This window comes from Nomascus leucogenys, chromosome X (genome assembly GCF_006542625.1).
Source record: "Nomascus leucogenys isolate Asia chromosome X, Asia_NLE_v1, whole genome shotgun sequence".
Classification (NCBI taxonomy): Eukaryota; Metazoa; Chordata; class Mammalia; order Primates; family Hylobatidae; genus Nomascus; species Nomascus leucogenys.
The window spans coordinates 53,313,723-53,328,682 of NC_044406.1; the positions used below are offsets into that span (position 1 = coordinate 53,313,723).

At 41.3% G+C, this 14,960-nt stretch overlaps 1 protein-coding gene across 3 annotated transcripts in view; it reads left to right on the forward strand.

Moving 5' to 3' along the window:
- Positions 1-14,960, forward strand: part of SRPX (sushi repeat containing protein X-linked) — an 87,715-nt gene that overhangs the window by 63,479 nt on the left and 9,276 nt on the right. Inside the window, exons 9-10 of one of the 3 annotated variants that reach the window (XM_030807219.1) lie at positions 1,914-2,035; positions 6,946-7,497. In XM_030807219.1, coding sequence (XP_030663079.1) covers positions 1,914-2,035; positions 6,946-7,129 — 306 coding nt within the window. In that variant the 3' untranslated portion in view covers positions 7,130-7,497. Of the gene's footprint in view, positions 1-1,913; positions 2,036-6,945; positions 7,502-14,960 lie in introns of those variants that run through there. The other 2 variants (XM_030807220.1, XM_030807221.1) reach the window with 2 other exon arrangements.

Genomic DNA, 14,960 nt, shown 5'->3' on the forward strand with positions numbered 1-14,960 from the left:
AAAAGTGGTTCTCAACGTGTGATCCATGGACCAGACCAGCAGCATCAGCATCACCTGGGAGCTTGATAGACATGCCAATTCTCAGGGCCCCTCCCAGACCTACTGTGTCAGAATCTACACTTTTAACAAAATCTCCAGGTGATTCCTAAGCACTCTAAAGTTTGAGGGTCACTTTTCTGAGAAATGTGTCCTTCTCAGCTATGTAAATTTTGTAGCTACTAAATGAAGCAACCAACATCTTGGGTGTGTGGGGGAGGATGACTAGAAACTGTAAGGATCAAACTAGAAGTTGCTTGCTTTTGTCCTGAAGCTGGTTTGCAAAAGAGTGGCTAACTTCACTGAATACTAAAGAGGCAGGATGTATGCTGTGCCATGGATACAGTGCTGCACATTTTTTTGAGTCTATTTTATTCATTTATTACAGTGGATAGAACTAAGTGCTTAGAACAGTCTTGATTTAATCAAAGGCTACAATTTACTTCTCATGTCAGCATTAATAAAATGGACAATAATAAGTCTCTTTTCACTCTTCCCACGTACTTGAAGAACTGCCTATGCCATATAAAATTTTTGTGAGCTCCCTTGATAGGAACCAAATTCATTGCATCTTTACCCTTGGTCCCCACCAGCTTACCTTTCCTTGTATCTCCTTGTCCAAGCCAGGGGCTTGCTCTTCAGAAAACACAAGCTTATACCTCTGTCTTTTGTGGGCAATTGGCATTGCAGGCTATATTCCATGATCCTGCATTTCCTCATCTGTTCTTATTCCATAGGAAAATGAATTAAGCCAAACAACTTGCTTTTCCTCTGTGTCAGCAAACTATGGTGACCCATGGCTAGTTTCGGTAAATTAACTTTTATTGGACACAGCCACTCTAATTCATCTGTGCATGATCTACAATTGCTTTTGCACTACAATGATGGAGTGAAGTGGTTAGAACAGAGGCCATCCAACCTTGCCAAGCCTGAAATACTCCTGGCCCTTTATATAGAAAGATTGCCATCGTTGCTCTAGTCTGTCCCATCCCTTCAGACACTTGCTAACTTAACAACTGGTTGGATAAGATATTTTATATCAAGATATTTTGGTGTGACCTCCTCCTCCAAATATACTTACATTTGCATTTTAACCAGAGCCTCAAAGAAAGGTTTGATTGACTTAGGCATTTCAGTGAGAGTAATACAAAAGTCTATTTCTAACTTTTTAAACTTTTCAACCAGTTCTGTAACCTCATATAGGGATGTTTCAGTGGAATTTTGGTAAAACATATTTGATGTTTTCATCTTTCAAGACTTCAAGATTTCTTTTCCCATTTAGCCAAATTCGTCATATTTGTCTTACATTACCTTTTTTTTTTTTATTGCCTTTGCCATTCCTGATGAGCCCTCCTGACACGTGGTTGACTGGGCCACATTCCCAAGGTTCTTGCCAAGAGCCAGCTTAGAGGCTTGGAACCTTTTATCCTCTTTCCCCCTGGGATTGGGTGTGGAGGGCATAGGGCAGGGAAGTGTGGAGAGTGGAAACGGCAGAGAAGTGGACTCTGGAAATAGAGTAGTCTTTTCTCCTTGCAAAGAAAAAGTTAGAATCCTCTGGGGTGGTCTTGGACACTTTTTAGGAAATTTGACTCACTCAAGGTCTCACCCTGTCTGGAAATACATAGACTGCCCTTTTGCTTAGGTTTTCAACATCCCACTGTCAAGCCATATCTGAATGATTCCTCTAGGAAAGGTATTTAGGTTTTTATAGCCACTAGCTTAACCCCAATTTCTCATCTGTTTTCAGGACAGTTCAGAGGGAGCAAATAAACTTCCAGAGACAGGCCAGTGCTGCTGCTTCTGTCGGTCTCTAGTTTGATAAGGATGTCTTTTTTAGCCATGCTCATACTTCCCCTGTTGGGTTTTCTTTTTCCCAGCAAGCACAGTGTGGCCTTGATCTTCGACACATCACCGTGGTGGAGCTGGTGGGTGTGTTCCCGACTCTCATTGGCAGGATAGGAGCAAAGATTATGCCTCCAGCCCTAGCACTGCAGCTCAGGTAGGGGGAAGTTCTGTTCTTAAATCTTATCCCCTATGAATGCACTTTTAACTGGTTAGCTTCCCTGGTTTCTTTCTATTCAGGATTGAGTTCAGGCAACCTTCAATGTTCAATTGCTTTTATTTTGGGAGTGTTATAACCATGCTAATCAGTATGTTGCTGTTTGTTCAAATAAATTGTGCAGTGGGTAATTACCAGTGTTTTCTTTCTTACTCCCTCCAACCAACCATTTTTGCTTCGTGTGTGTGTGTGTGTGTGTGTGTGTGTGTGTGTGTGTGTGGTTGGTGGAGAAAGGATGGCTAGGAGAGGAGGACCTGAAGAAAAGACTTAAGCAATCATTGGTCTTATTAGAAGAGCATGCATCCAATTAGTCTTTCCAGGCTTGGTCTCTTTTTTCTCCATGCTTCCAGAACACTTGTTCATACCTCTATTTTAACAATTATATTTTACTTTCATAACCCTTACAAAGTTGGAGCCATGGATTTTAGTCTCTGAATAATGATGTATTAAAGAAGCAGAATTCAACAACCAAAAGGTAATTTCAGAATAACCCAAATTTCTGCTTGCATCTCTTGACCACTGTGAAATGGGTAATTAGGCTAAGGAGCAAAACTCCTTAAAATCTTCCTTTCTCACACAGCCTTTTCTCTCACACACTGCATGGGAGAGTACAGATCTCTGTTTTCAGGGTCCCAGGCTGCTCCCTGTCTCTCAGGGTCTTAGGCAGTTACAAACATCTGGAACACATGGCTTTCAGGCTTCTGCAAATGTGGGGAAAGAGAGTAAAAACTCACACTGACTCCTTTATACTTCATGTTGGAGATGCCACACCTTGCTCACTCTCTTAGTTCATTGGCCAGAACTAGTTACATGATTGCAATTCACTTTTAAGGGAGGCTGGGAAATGAAGTCTTCCTGTATTGCCAGAAAGAAGAAAATGAAATGGGACTTGGTAAACGCTATCACACCTGTTCAGAGGGCACAGAAATTCCTTGAGAGGTGATATGATAGAAACATATCCCTAGCAAATGATGCTATGGATAGACACAATAGCTTCTTCCTCTAATTTCCCTGTTTTCCAGCTGCCTTTGACCCATCCCATGTTTGATTTGTACCACTTTCCACCCAAAAAGATTCTGCCACATTCCCACCAAGGTAAAACAAAACAAAACAAAACAAAAAACAAAACAAAAAAAACCTCAGAGGCCAGGATGGAAGAAAAGTAAGGTGATTCGTGAGTTCTCTTTAGTCGGCTGATGAATGGAGAAGGCTGGGTACACTCATATGCTTTTGTTTTTGTTATATTTTACTGCATTTGCATGTAGCACCTCCCCATACTGACTTCAGTAGCAGAGCTTTCAAATATTTGCTACTCAGTACCTAGCACAGTACCTGGCACCATGTTGGCGCTAAGTGGAGTAAATGACTCAAAATTTCATTGAAACAGCCTTACTATTTCCAGAGGTGATAATAGCTTTTAAAAGTATATTGTATATTTACAGTTAGTATACAAATACTTCAAGTTGAAGTGTACAAAACTTAAGACAGAGAGTTGTGTTGATATCTAAATATTTATGGTGAATATTTTCAAAGTAGGTTTTATGAAGCTGTTGCTTATTTAGAACTACTTGCTCGTATCCTGTGTCAATGATTTTTTAAAACTTGTTGCAGAATTTTCTGAATGGTCTTTGGATTGAATGTCTGTGTATGTGTGTGTGTATGTCGTCTTCATAAAATCTTGATGTGATTTTAAACTGTTTAATCTACTTGAAGAACAGAAAAATGTGATTAAAAAATACTTGTCATTCAGATTGTATATATTGGGGCTACCACAGACTTCTATAGGCTGAAGATGATTTTTAAATACATTATGTCGTGGTTCTCAAACTTTTAGCCTCCATCAGAATCCCCTGGAGGGCTTGTTAAAATATGTATCGCTGGAGTCTACACCGTAGGCTGTAAACTGTGTTTCTGATTCAGTAGGTCTCTGGTCGTACCGGAGAATTTGCATTTCTAGTGAGCTCCCAAGAGACCACATGGTGAGGACCACTGGCCTAGTTTTTTACCAAAGCCTTTACAGTTTTGAAATAGAATTTTTGCCCAGCAGCCTTCAAGGAAAGAGTCAATCACTATTTTGCAGTTGGATGATAGTCCAGGTAAATGTCATGCAGAAATGATCACTCAGGTGCATTACCTAATGGATTCTGTGTCAGGCCGGCATGCCTGTGTTACCAGACATATCAGTGAGAAACAAAGAGCTTGGCAGAACTTTTTCCCTTTGAATTGGAAAGGTTTTTTTTAGACACCTTGGAGTCTAGTGCAGAGGAAAAAAGATGATTTAGGCAAAGAATGGGAAGCGAAAGAGGAGAAGGAAAAGCATGACGTCTGCATAATGTAAAAATTCTCTTGTCTGGCTATAAGACTATTTTCAAATAGCACCGAGGCCGTGATAAAACCCTTGAAGGGAGTCAACAGAAAGAAGAGACTGGGTGCCTGGGGTTGCAGGGTCACCACCTACCTTCTTTCTTACCATCATTTCTTTTTTATCTGGAGGTATGATCTGATTCATGCTTTCCAGAGGAATTTTCCAGCAATCTCAAGGAAGACAGGGACCAAGAAAGCCATAATTTCGTTTTTGTTTTTTTTTTTTCTTGAGATGGAGTCTCGCTCTGTCACCCAGGCTGGAGTGCAGTGGCGCGATCTCGGCTCACTGCAAGCTCCGCCTCCTCCCGGGTTCACGCCATTCTCCTGCCTCAGCCTCTCCCAGTAGCTGGGACTACAGGCGCCCGCCACCATGCCCGGCTAATTTTTGTATTTTTAGTAGAGACGGGGTTTCACCGTGGTCTCGATCTCCTGACCTCGTGATCCGCCCGCCTCGGCCTCCCAAAGTGCTGGGATTACAAGCATGAGCCACCGTGCCCGGCCTGAAAGCCATAATTTCTACACCCACATTATTCTTTGAGTCCACAGTGTTCCCTGGAAGACTTTCCAGGAAGAACTCCTTCCAATCTGACGACAGACACATATGTAACTCAGACATACTGTCGGCATCACACCTCATCCCCGATTTTGTGTGGTGTTTGATCATTCATCCCCAAGATTTCTGTGGTCTTTCGGCCCTAGTGGGATGCATTCCTGTGGCTGCTGCTAGCCTGCTGATCCAACCACTCAGCTCTTCCCATGACAGTTTTCCCTCTTTACATTCTGTGTCAATCAAGGCACAAGACTTACACAGGAATGTGTGTGGTAGCAGATGGTGGCACCGTGGTGGTGGTGGTGGGGGTTCCCATCCTAGTCTCATAAGCACTATAAAAAAAATGAATGCTCCAATGTCTTATTGGTCACCCTTTCCCACAGGCTTCAGCCACCACATTCCCTATTCCTCTGTTTCCTGAGAGCTCCCTGTGCCAGAACTCCTCCATGCTCCCAAAAGAAAACCCAATACCCTTCCTCTTAAAGATGCAGAGCATTTTATCTCTTCATTCACACCTTACTTTGCAGCCTACATTCGCGTGTTCAGAACTCATTAATGCACTTTGCAGGCATCTACTTCTGAGCTCCCCTCTTAGCACTGCAGGAAACCTGGCAGAGGCATTGTCATGTCTTCTTTCTTTCATTTCTAGTCACTGGGAGTGAATTGGCAATTTAGCTCCCCACTGGGATAAAATACAAATTATTCCCTTCTTCCTTGAAACTCCCTCTCAAAAGGCAGAAAAAAAGTAGTTTGTGTTCTATGTAATGATTTTTTAACCTTGATGTTTGTATGAGGAAAACATATTTTACTTTAAATCCAGATGGCAGTGTATATTCTGCCTCATACACAATCTCAAAATATCCAAACTGAAAAAAAAATCTGGAGAAGAGACTGAGTGGGCTCATTTGTTCATTGGGCTCAGCTTATCTGTTTGTTTGCTTTCTCTGGCTATTCCCATCTAAATATGTTTGTGTTGATATAAAAATCATATTTTTTAGTTTAAATTCTAGTGTGGTAGAGCGGAAAGAACACCAGACACTTGAAACCACTTCATATTCTTTTTTTGGAATTATTTGGGGTACAAATTATGATTAACCAAGTCAGAATATATGGGGTGTAGACCAAGCTCAATCCCTTATAACTCTGCAGTCCTGAGCTGCCCACTGAATAGGCCAGAACTATCATGCTGGGAAATTATATCAATCAGCTTTACCTAGCCCAGAGTTTCTCAGCCTTGGCACTATTGCTATGTGGGAACAGATAATTCTTTGTTTGGCGGGGAGAGTTGGCTGTGCATTGCAAGATGTTTAGCAGCATTCCTGGCCTCTACCCACTAAATGCCGGTCACATCTTCACTCTCCACTGTGACAACCAAAAATATCTCCAGACATGGCCAAATTTCCCCTGGGGGTGGGGAGCAAAATCACCCCTTTTCATAATCACTGACTTTGTCCTAGCGTGTATGTGGTCATGCAACACTAGTCAGCAAACGTGGGTTTTGGGTTGATTCCAAACTTGGATTGATTCCAATTTAATAATAAAAAAAAAATCTGTTAGCCTTGTATGCACCTTGTAGCAAATGTTGGTATATGGCACCATTGTACATCTGAAGTCTTCCTGACTATAATCTAAAACTAAAGCAGTGCTTTTCAACCTCTCATGTACATACCAGTCATCTGGGGATCTTGATAATAATGCAGACACTTATTCAGTAGGCTTGGGGTTGGGCATGAGAGTCTCCATTTCTAGCAAGTTCTCATGTGATGCTGCTGGTCCAAGGGTCACAGTTTGAGTAGACAGGGTCTAAAGGATGATTCAGTCCTTCATTGTGTCAAAGCTTTCTCTGCACACTGTCACAGTAGGGCTCTGGTTGATCCACCAGGACCCTTGGGAGTCATGGTTTGACTTAGTGTCCTCTTTTCTTTGTCTGCCGCAGGCTGTTGCTGCAGATCCCACTCTACTCCTTCAGTATGGTGCTAGTGGATAAGCATGGCATGGACAAAGAGCGCTATGTCTCCCTGGTGATGCCTGTGGCCCTGTTCAACCTGATTGACACTTTTCCCTTGAGAAAAGAAGAGATGGTCCTACAAGCCGAAATGGGCCAGACCTGTAACACCTGACATGATGGTTCCTCTCTTGGCAGTTCCACTTCATTGTCTACATAGTGACATGCACATGGGAAAGCTTTAAAAATATCCTTGATGTACAGATTTTTATTTGTAATTTTAAAAGTCTATTTTATTATGAGCTTTCTTTGCACTTAAAAATTAGCATGCTGCTTTTTGTACTTAGAAGTGTTTCAAAAAATTATATGACTATATTTACTCTTTCTAACTTTCTTTACTCCATCATGGCCGGTTGATTTTGTAGAGAAATTAGAACCCATAACCATACACGGGCTATCAACATGTTATTCAGTGTGACACTTAACTCTTTTCTATTTTGTTTTTTAAATAAGACTTTTATTAATAAAATGTTTTGGAGCAAATTTAGTAGAACTCACTTTGTTTATCAAGCACCAGCCATACTTGTTCAGTGTGGTCAGTGGTTTTAGGATTGTGATTCTTAGTGGTGTTTTAAGAATGGAAAAAATTTAATTAGTCTTTTTAGGAGCTCTGCTGAGCTGGGAGAGAGCTGAGCTGTCAGGTGTTCAAGTAGCCAATTAAAGGCACAAGCTGAAAATGAAAGAGTTAAGCCTTCAGTCACAATCTAAAACCAGAGGAAGCATCAACTTCACTGTTCCATTTTCCCCTGTGGGACAGCACGCTGGTCAAGATTCAAGTGGAGCAGCACAGACGTGGGGTCATCTTTCTATTGAGGGAGCACTGAACAAAAGGCTCTGGCAGTTTTACGGACCCTGGAGTCATGTGGTGGGGTAGGAGTGGAAAAGTCCTGGGCACTGAGGCAGAGTGAAGGAAAGTATCCTCAAATTTTTTCCCTTTTCCTTACCCCATAAGGTCTCAGCAGAGGAACCTGAAGACCTCTTGCCCAAGGCCTCAGATAAAGGGCCTAGAAATGAAGGCACAGGGCTAGGAATGTAAATATGTGAAAGAGCATGATTGGCCAGGGGGTCTGAGTCTTTGACTGCAACACCCCACAGAGACTGCCATACGCTGGCTGTGCACCAAGTCTGGTGTGTGGAGGGCAGCTTTCCCGGTGAAGCCTGCCAGGTAAAGTCTTTGTCATCACCTGTGATCAGGCCTGAAAAATCACACATTGGTTTTTAACCAGTAGCCAGACTCCTCAATTCTTCCATGCAAATCTTGAAATTTTTCCTCCATTTTCAGAATATCAGTTTGGTTCACAATCTATTCCTAAACAAAATGACTAAGTGAATGATGTTTCCCACTGGTTTCCCACTGAAAATCTTGCAGAACTTTTCTGTGCACCTTTTGGACCTTATAGAAACAATAGATAAATTCTAACATACGGAGATTTAACACAGAAAGCAGATTTAATAATTTTTTTTGAATATTAGGCAGGGCGATTGCTGAACTGCCAATAGGTTTACACTCTATTTACAAACATGATTTTGTTCACAGAGCATACTAGAAGCCACTTTTTGACTTCTGTCTTCTTTAGATGTTTCAGAAAGGTCAATGGCATGGCTCATAGAGGAATGTCAAATAGTGACCAATTGGAAACCATGAAAAGTTCAAGAGGGGTGGGAAGAGGGTGAAGGATAAAAGACTACAAATTGGGTTCAGTGTACACTGCTCAGGTGATGGGTGCACCAAAATCTCACAAATCACTGCTAAAGAACTTACTCATGTAACCAAATAGCCACCTGTTCTCCAAAAACTTATGGAAATAAAAGAAAAAAGGAAAAGTTCAAGAGATCATTTGTTGCAATTAAGTAAGCATATATCTGCCTCTACCTTTGTTAAAGCTCTCTTGCTTTGACAAGTCAGCCTGTGCCCTTTGCCCCATACCCTGAAAGGTTCGAACCTTGAAGATGAGCTGGCATTTAAGGAACTACTTGGATTCCTTCAAACCAATTTACCTGATGACTTGGAATATTGCAAGCACTTTTCCCAACAAGATCAACACACTATTCACACAATGAATCCACTATGGTATTTTAAAAGTAAATACCCTGCATCAAAATTTGGGGACATTTCTAAAGATTAATTAATAGCCTCTCTCTAGAGAACCAGTTTCCCACTGGAAATCTTGCAGAACTTTTCTATGTACCTTTTGGACCTCATAAAAACAAATAAACAAAAACAATTCCTAGTTCTGCTTGCTTACAGTTTGGTACTGCAGAACTTCTACACATGCATGCAGGTTGTAGTATACACACACACACACACACACACACACACACACATGTATATATCCAGATATAGTTGTTGTCTGTGGGAGGTTAGTCCAATAGAAACCGTTATTAGAAATCTAGCAGTGAAGGATGAACTAGAAGGTGGAAGAGTCCAGTCCATTCACAGAGAACTGCAGATTTACCTTTACAAACTCTCAACTCTCGAGCTTAGATCATTGGAGTGGGCAGTGAAGGAGAGGAAAGGCAGTGCACATTGAAGCGAGGATTAATGCTCAGGATGTTGATACCTATACTATTCCTGCAGTAAAAATCACCCCAAAAATCAATGTCTTAAAACAACAAACATATTATCTCTCACAATTTCTGTGGGTCAGGGATTTGGGAGCAACTTAGCTGGCCAATTCTGGCTTGGAGTCTCTCTTGAGATTGCTGTCATATCTTGGCTGGGACTGCAGTCAAAGGATTGCCTGGGGGCCTGGAGAATCTGCTTCCATGGTGGCTCACTCACATGACTGGCAAGTTGGTGCTGGTCGTTGGAAGAGATCTCTGTTTGTCCCCACATGGATTTCTCCACAGAGTGTTGCATGAATGTTCTCATAACATGGTAGTTGGCTTCCTCTGGTAGAAGTGATCCAAGAAAGGACAAAGTGGAAGAGGCAATATCTTTTATGACATAGTCTCAATAGTCACACACTGTTACTTCCACAGTATCCTGTTGGTCCAACAGATCAGCCCTATATAATGGGGAAGAGGACAACACAATAGGATGGATACTAAGAAGTAAAGATCACTGGGGCCTATTTTGAAGGCCAGCTTCTGCTGGTTCCCATAGCTGCTGACAACTTCTTAACTGGGGACATGGCTATTTATTTACTTATTGGTATAAATTTAGAGGGTACAAGTGCAATTTTGTGACATGGATATGTTGCATAGTGGTGAAGTCTAGGCTTTTGGTATCATTATCACCCAAATAGTGTACATATTATACCCATTAAGTAATTTCTCATTTCTCATCCCCACCCACCCTTACCCTTCTGAAACTCTACTATTATTCCACACTGTATGTCCATGTGTACACGTTATTTAGCTTCCACTTATAAGTGAGAACATATAGTATTTGACTTTCTGTTTCTGAGTTAGTTTACTTAATGGCCTCCAGTTCCATCCACGTTGTTGCAAAGGACATGATTTCATTCTTTTTGTTATGGCTGAGTAGTAGTCCATTGTGTGTGTGTGTGTGTGTGTGTGTGTGTGTGTGTGTGTATCACATTTTCTCTATCCAATCATCTGTCGATGCACACTTAGATTGATTCCATATCTTTGCTCTTGTGAATAGTGCAGCTGTAAACATACAAGTGCAAGTGTCTTTTTGTATAATGATTTCTTTTCCTTTGGGTATATACGCAGGGGTGGGATTGCTGGATCAAATGGTAGTTCTATTTTTAGTTCTTTGAGAAATCTCCATATTGTTTTCCATACAGGTTGGATTAATTTACAATTCCACCAACAATGTATAAGGATTCCCTTCTCTCCACATCCTCGCCAACCTCTTTCATTTTTTTGACGTTTTAATAATGAGGGACATGGCTTCTTTATGGCAGAAAACATGGAGTAGTTCTAGAATAAACAAATATAATTGTGGCTTCCCAAATTGGTAGGAAAATTCCCAATTTTACAGCTTCTTAGCAGCTGTCTTGGCAGTCCCAGGTGGTTTAGGGACTTTTTTATGGAAGGTCAGCATAAAGCCTATTTTTTTTAGCCTTCTACTCCAGATAAGAACAAAATCCTTTCCCTTTGAACTAGCTTGCATTGACTCTATTCTCTGTAATTAAGTCCTTAATGATACAGACAGTAAAATTAAAAGTGTAGTCTTGAAACACTGGATTTCTTGGACTTTTCTTCCTTACAATTCCACAGTTAATAGTGATATCAAGCATCTCTTGAAGACATATCTTATAAGCCATGATAAAATCATTCAGTATAATTGACCATTTTTCTTCAGCAATGCTTAGTCACACAGGTTGAGGAAGAGAGAAGGCATACTGAAAGACTAATCTAGGGGTAGATGGTTGTGACAAAGGTATGGTGGCAGGACAAGGGGAGGGAGTTGGTTGTAGTATTGAGAAAATGGATTGTGTGATTACACACAAGGACAAGAGTTAGTCTAAAAAGAAACTCGGGAGGCTGAGGCAGGAGAATGGCAGGAACCCGGGAGGTGGAGCTTGCAGTGAGCCAACGTCGCGCCACTGCACTCCAGCCTGGGCGACAGAGCGAGACTCCATCTCAAAAACAAAAAAAACACAAAAACAAAAAACAGTAGCGGTGCTGACCTATTCAAAGAATATAGGGAAAGGCTAATGATCCTAATGTGGTTTAAGAGTGAATATAATCGGTACAAAGATACGAGAGATTTGGAAGAGAGGAAGAAAATATCATTGAAATTGTGATGTTAGGAAGTTGAATAAATTATCCATATGGGTGATGTGGATACTGGCAGGAGTTAAGGCAAAGGAGATAAGTGAGAGTCAAATTCCAAGGATATATAGAGTGGAGGAGATAACTGTGTATAGATAGGTGACTGTAAGGAGAGCATGATGGAAAGTGATCTGGTAGATGGCAGGATTCTCAGAGAAGGTCTTTTGCTCAGATTAGGAAAGAATGATCAATTAAGAAGGAGCTGTGGGGAATTGAGCAGATGTTGACATTACCTCTCAACCAAGTGATATTAAAGTATGAAAGAGCAACCTACTGTAAGAAAAGTGACAAAGAGGAAAACAAGAATTTACACAAGAATATTTTGAAAAGATACTAAAGCTATAGGAAGGTGCTATGGTTTGGATATATGACTCCTCTAAGTCTCATGTTGAAATTTGATTCCCAGTGTTGAAAGTGGGGTCTAATGTGAGATGTTTGGGTCATAGGGACACATCCCTCCTGAATGGCTTGGTGCCATCCTGGCGGTAAGGAGTGAGTTGTTCCTCTGTTAGTTCCTGTGAGAATTCTCCTGAGAACTGGTCATCAAAAAGAGCCTCCAACTGCACTCCCCTCTCCCTTGCTTCCTGTCTTGCCATGTGTTCTCTGTACATACCAGGTCCCCTTCGCCTTCCTCCACAAGTGGAAGCAGTATGAGGCCCTCATCAGAAGCAGATGCTGGCTGTATGCTTCTTGTACAGCCTGCAGAACTATGAACCAAGTAAACCTCTTTTCTTTATAAATTACCCAGCCTCGGCTATTCCTTTATAGCAACATAAATGGACTAAGACAAAAGGTCATTTTACTATGAAGTGTGTGTGTGTGTGTGTGTGTGTGTGTGTGTGTGTGTGTGTGTGTGGTAATAGTCCAGAGGCATCAAAGTCTGGAAGAGAGTTGGGCTAGGGGACGCTCAGAGCAGTATGAGAATGAGACAACAACAAGACCAGTGAGGGAGACAGCTCATGCCTATAACTGGAGGATTACAGACATCAGAGACATGGATGAACTTGATAGGCTTTGAGGTTTCCATTTTCAGAGGACAATTGTTTTAGTGCCAGAACTGACATTCCTTGTGATTCCTGTGTAACCTATCTTAGACACCAAGGCAGGAAGAGTCAGGTCCAGCCCCCTACCATGACCAGAACTGACCTTATGGTGGAGGCTGGGCCTGGTTCTTCCTGCCTTGAGGTGTCTAGCACAGGTTACACAGGAATCATCATGAACTCCACGAGGAGACAGGACTTCCTAGAGAGTATTTGGCTCTATGTGTGGGGCAGGGAAACTCAAAAAGAGCCTGTTGCTGTTGTCAAAAGGCAAGAATATTTTCAGAGGTAACCGAGGTAATATTTTTAAAAATATTCTTTCATTTTTTGATGGACTCTTAGTTTGATTCCGTATCTTGGCTATTGTGAATAATGCCACCATAAACATGGGAGTGCAGATGTGTCTTCAACACACTGATTTTATTAGATTGTAGGACAATTGGCCAGGTGTGGTGGCTCACACCTGTAATCACAGCACTTTGGGAGGTCAAGGTGAGAGGACTGCTTGAGCCCAGGAAATCAAGACTAGCCTGGGCCAACATAGCAGGACCCTGTCTCTACAAAAAATGTTTAAAAATTATCTGGGTGTGGAGGCACACACCTGTGGTCCCAGATACTTGGAAGGCTGAGGTGAGAGGATCACTCGAGCCTGGGAGGCTGAGGCTGCAGTGAGCTGTGATCATGCCACTGCATTCCAGCTTGGGTGACAGAATGATACCCTGTCTAAAAAAAAAAAAAAAAAAAAAAAAAAAGATTGTGAGGCAATTGGATGTGTTATGATGGCCTTTGGCCCAACATCAGAACCACCCCCGGCAAGATGATATTAAACCAGACTTGCTGAGTGGATTGTGGGGAAATAGATTTTACAGAACACTGCACAGATGGAGGAGGACATATTGTTCAAGGGTCTGGTATGGCTCTGCTGTCACCCCACAGATGAGAACGTGGCCTTGCTAATCTTAGTTCAAAATAGGAAGAGACAGGAATTAAATTTCATTTAAAGGCAGACCATCCCATATCATACTAACCTCTCTGCTGATAACAATTATAACTCTGGACAAAATAAAGAAAGAGAAGTTACTGGAACTCACTGGCACTCAACCAAAAGCAGGCAGAGACTGAAAGAACTATGACCTTGAAAGAATGTAAGCACATTGGGTAACATGCACATTTGGTTGGCTTTTCCCTTGAGGACTTTTCCATTTGCTAGTGTACTGGATGTGGAACTCAAGCAGAAGGCTGTACTCTTACTGGGCTGAAGATTCAGAGGATGAAGGCAGGATGACCAGAGAGTGTGGAAATAGAGGAGATATGTGAAAGGAGAAAGCCAGTGGGTGGGATTTGGGAGGGGGAACCCAAATGTGCATATAAATTGCCTCAAATCTTTAACTGACCCCTGAGCTGTGCATGCAAAGAGTGAGGCTACAAGAAGTCCAGGAGGAAGACAAAATAGCTGAAGGGAAAGACCTGAGCTGAGCAGTGATCTCAACAGCTGATCTGTGCTGGAGAGATAGTTTGGAGGTCAAATCCTTTCAAGTTAAAGGAGCTCAGTGAACAGGTTCAGCTTCCACTGAAAATCCAGGACTACTCTTCAAAAGTAAAGAACAAGGCTCAGGATTAAGTTAAATCAAAGTAGACCTCCTTAACAAAGCCTAAAATCAAGCTTCCACAACATCAAGCTGGGCGAATTAGTAATTTAACTGTCTGCAAAAACAAAAATGTGAACAGCCTATGTCTATAAAAATTTCCTTAAACCTGCAGTTCTCAAACCTTTGAAGGATTCCGAAGTACTTTTCTTTGTGTGGGTTACATCTCTCAATATTTATCAGGTTAGAAATCAAAACAGAGAAATTTTAAAAATTATATTTCGATGCATTTCAAAAAATAAATTTATTGCATGATGATGTAGATAACATATTTTTGAGAAAATCTAAGTATGTTTTGCAAAACAAAAAAGTGAGATGAGCAGCATCATTTTACATTTTTGCAAGTCTTCAAAGTCTGGCATAATAGAAGATAGCTAGTTTCTCATATATGCTTTCCTAGTCAGTCTCTTGCAATATGTTATTTTCATTGAAATATAAGAAGAAAATCTGGCTTCACAGATATATTTATACATACACACACACACACACATATATACACACACACATATAT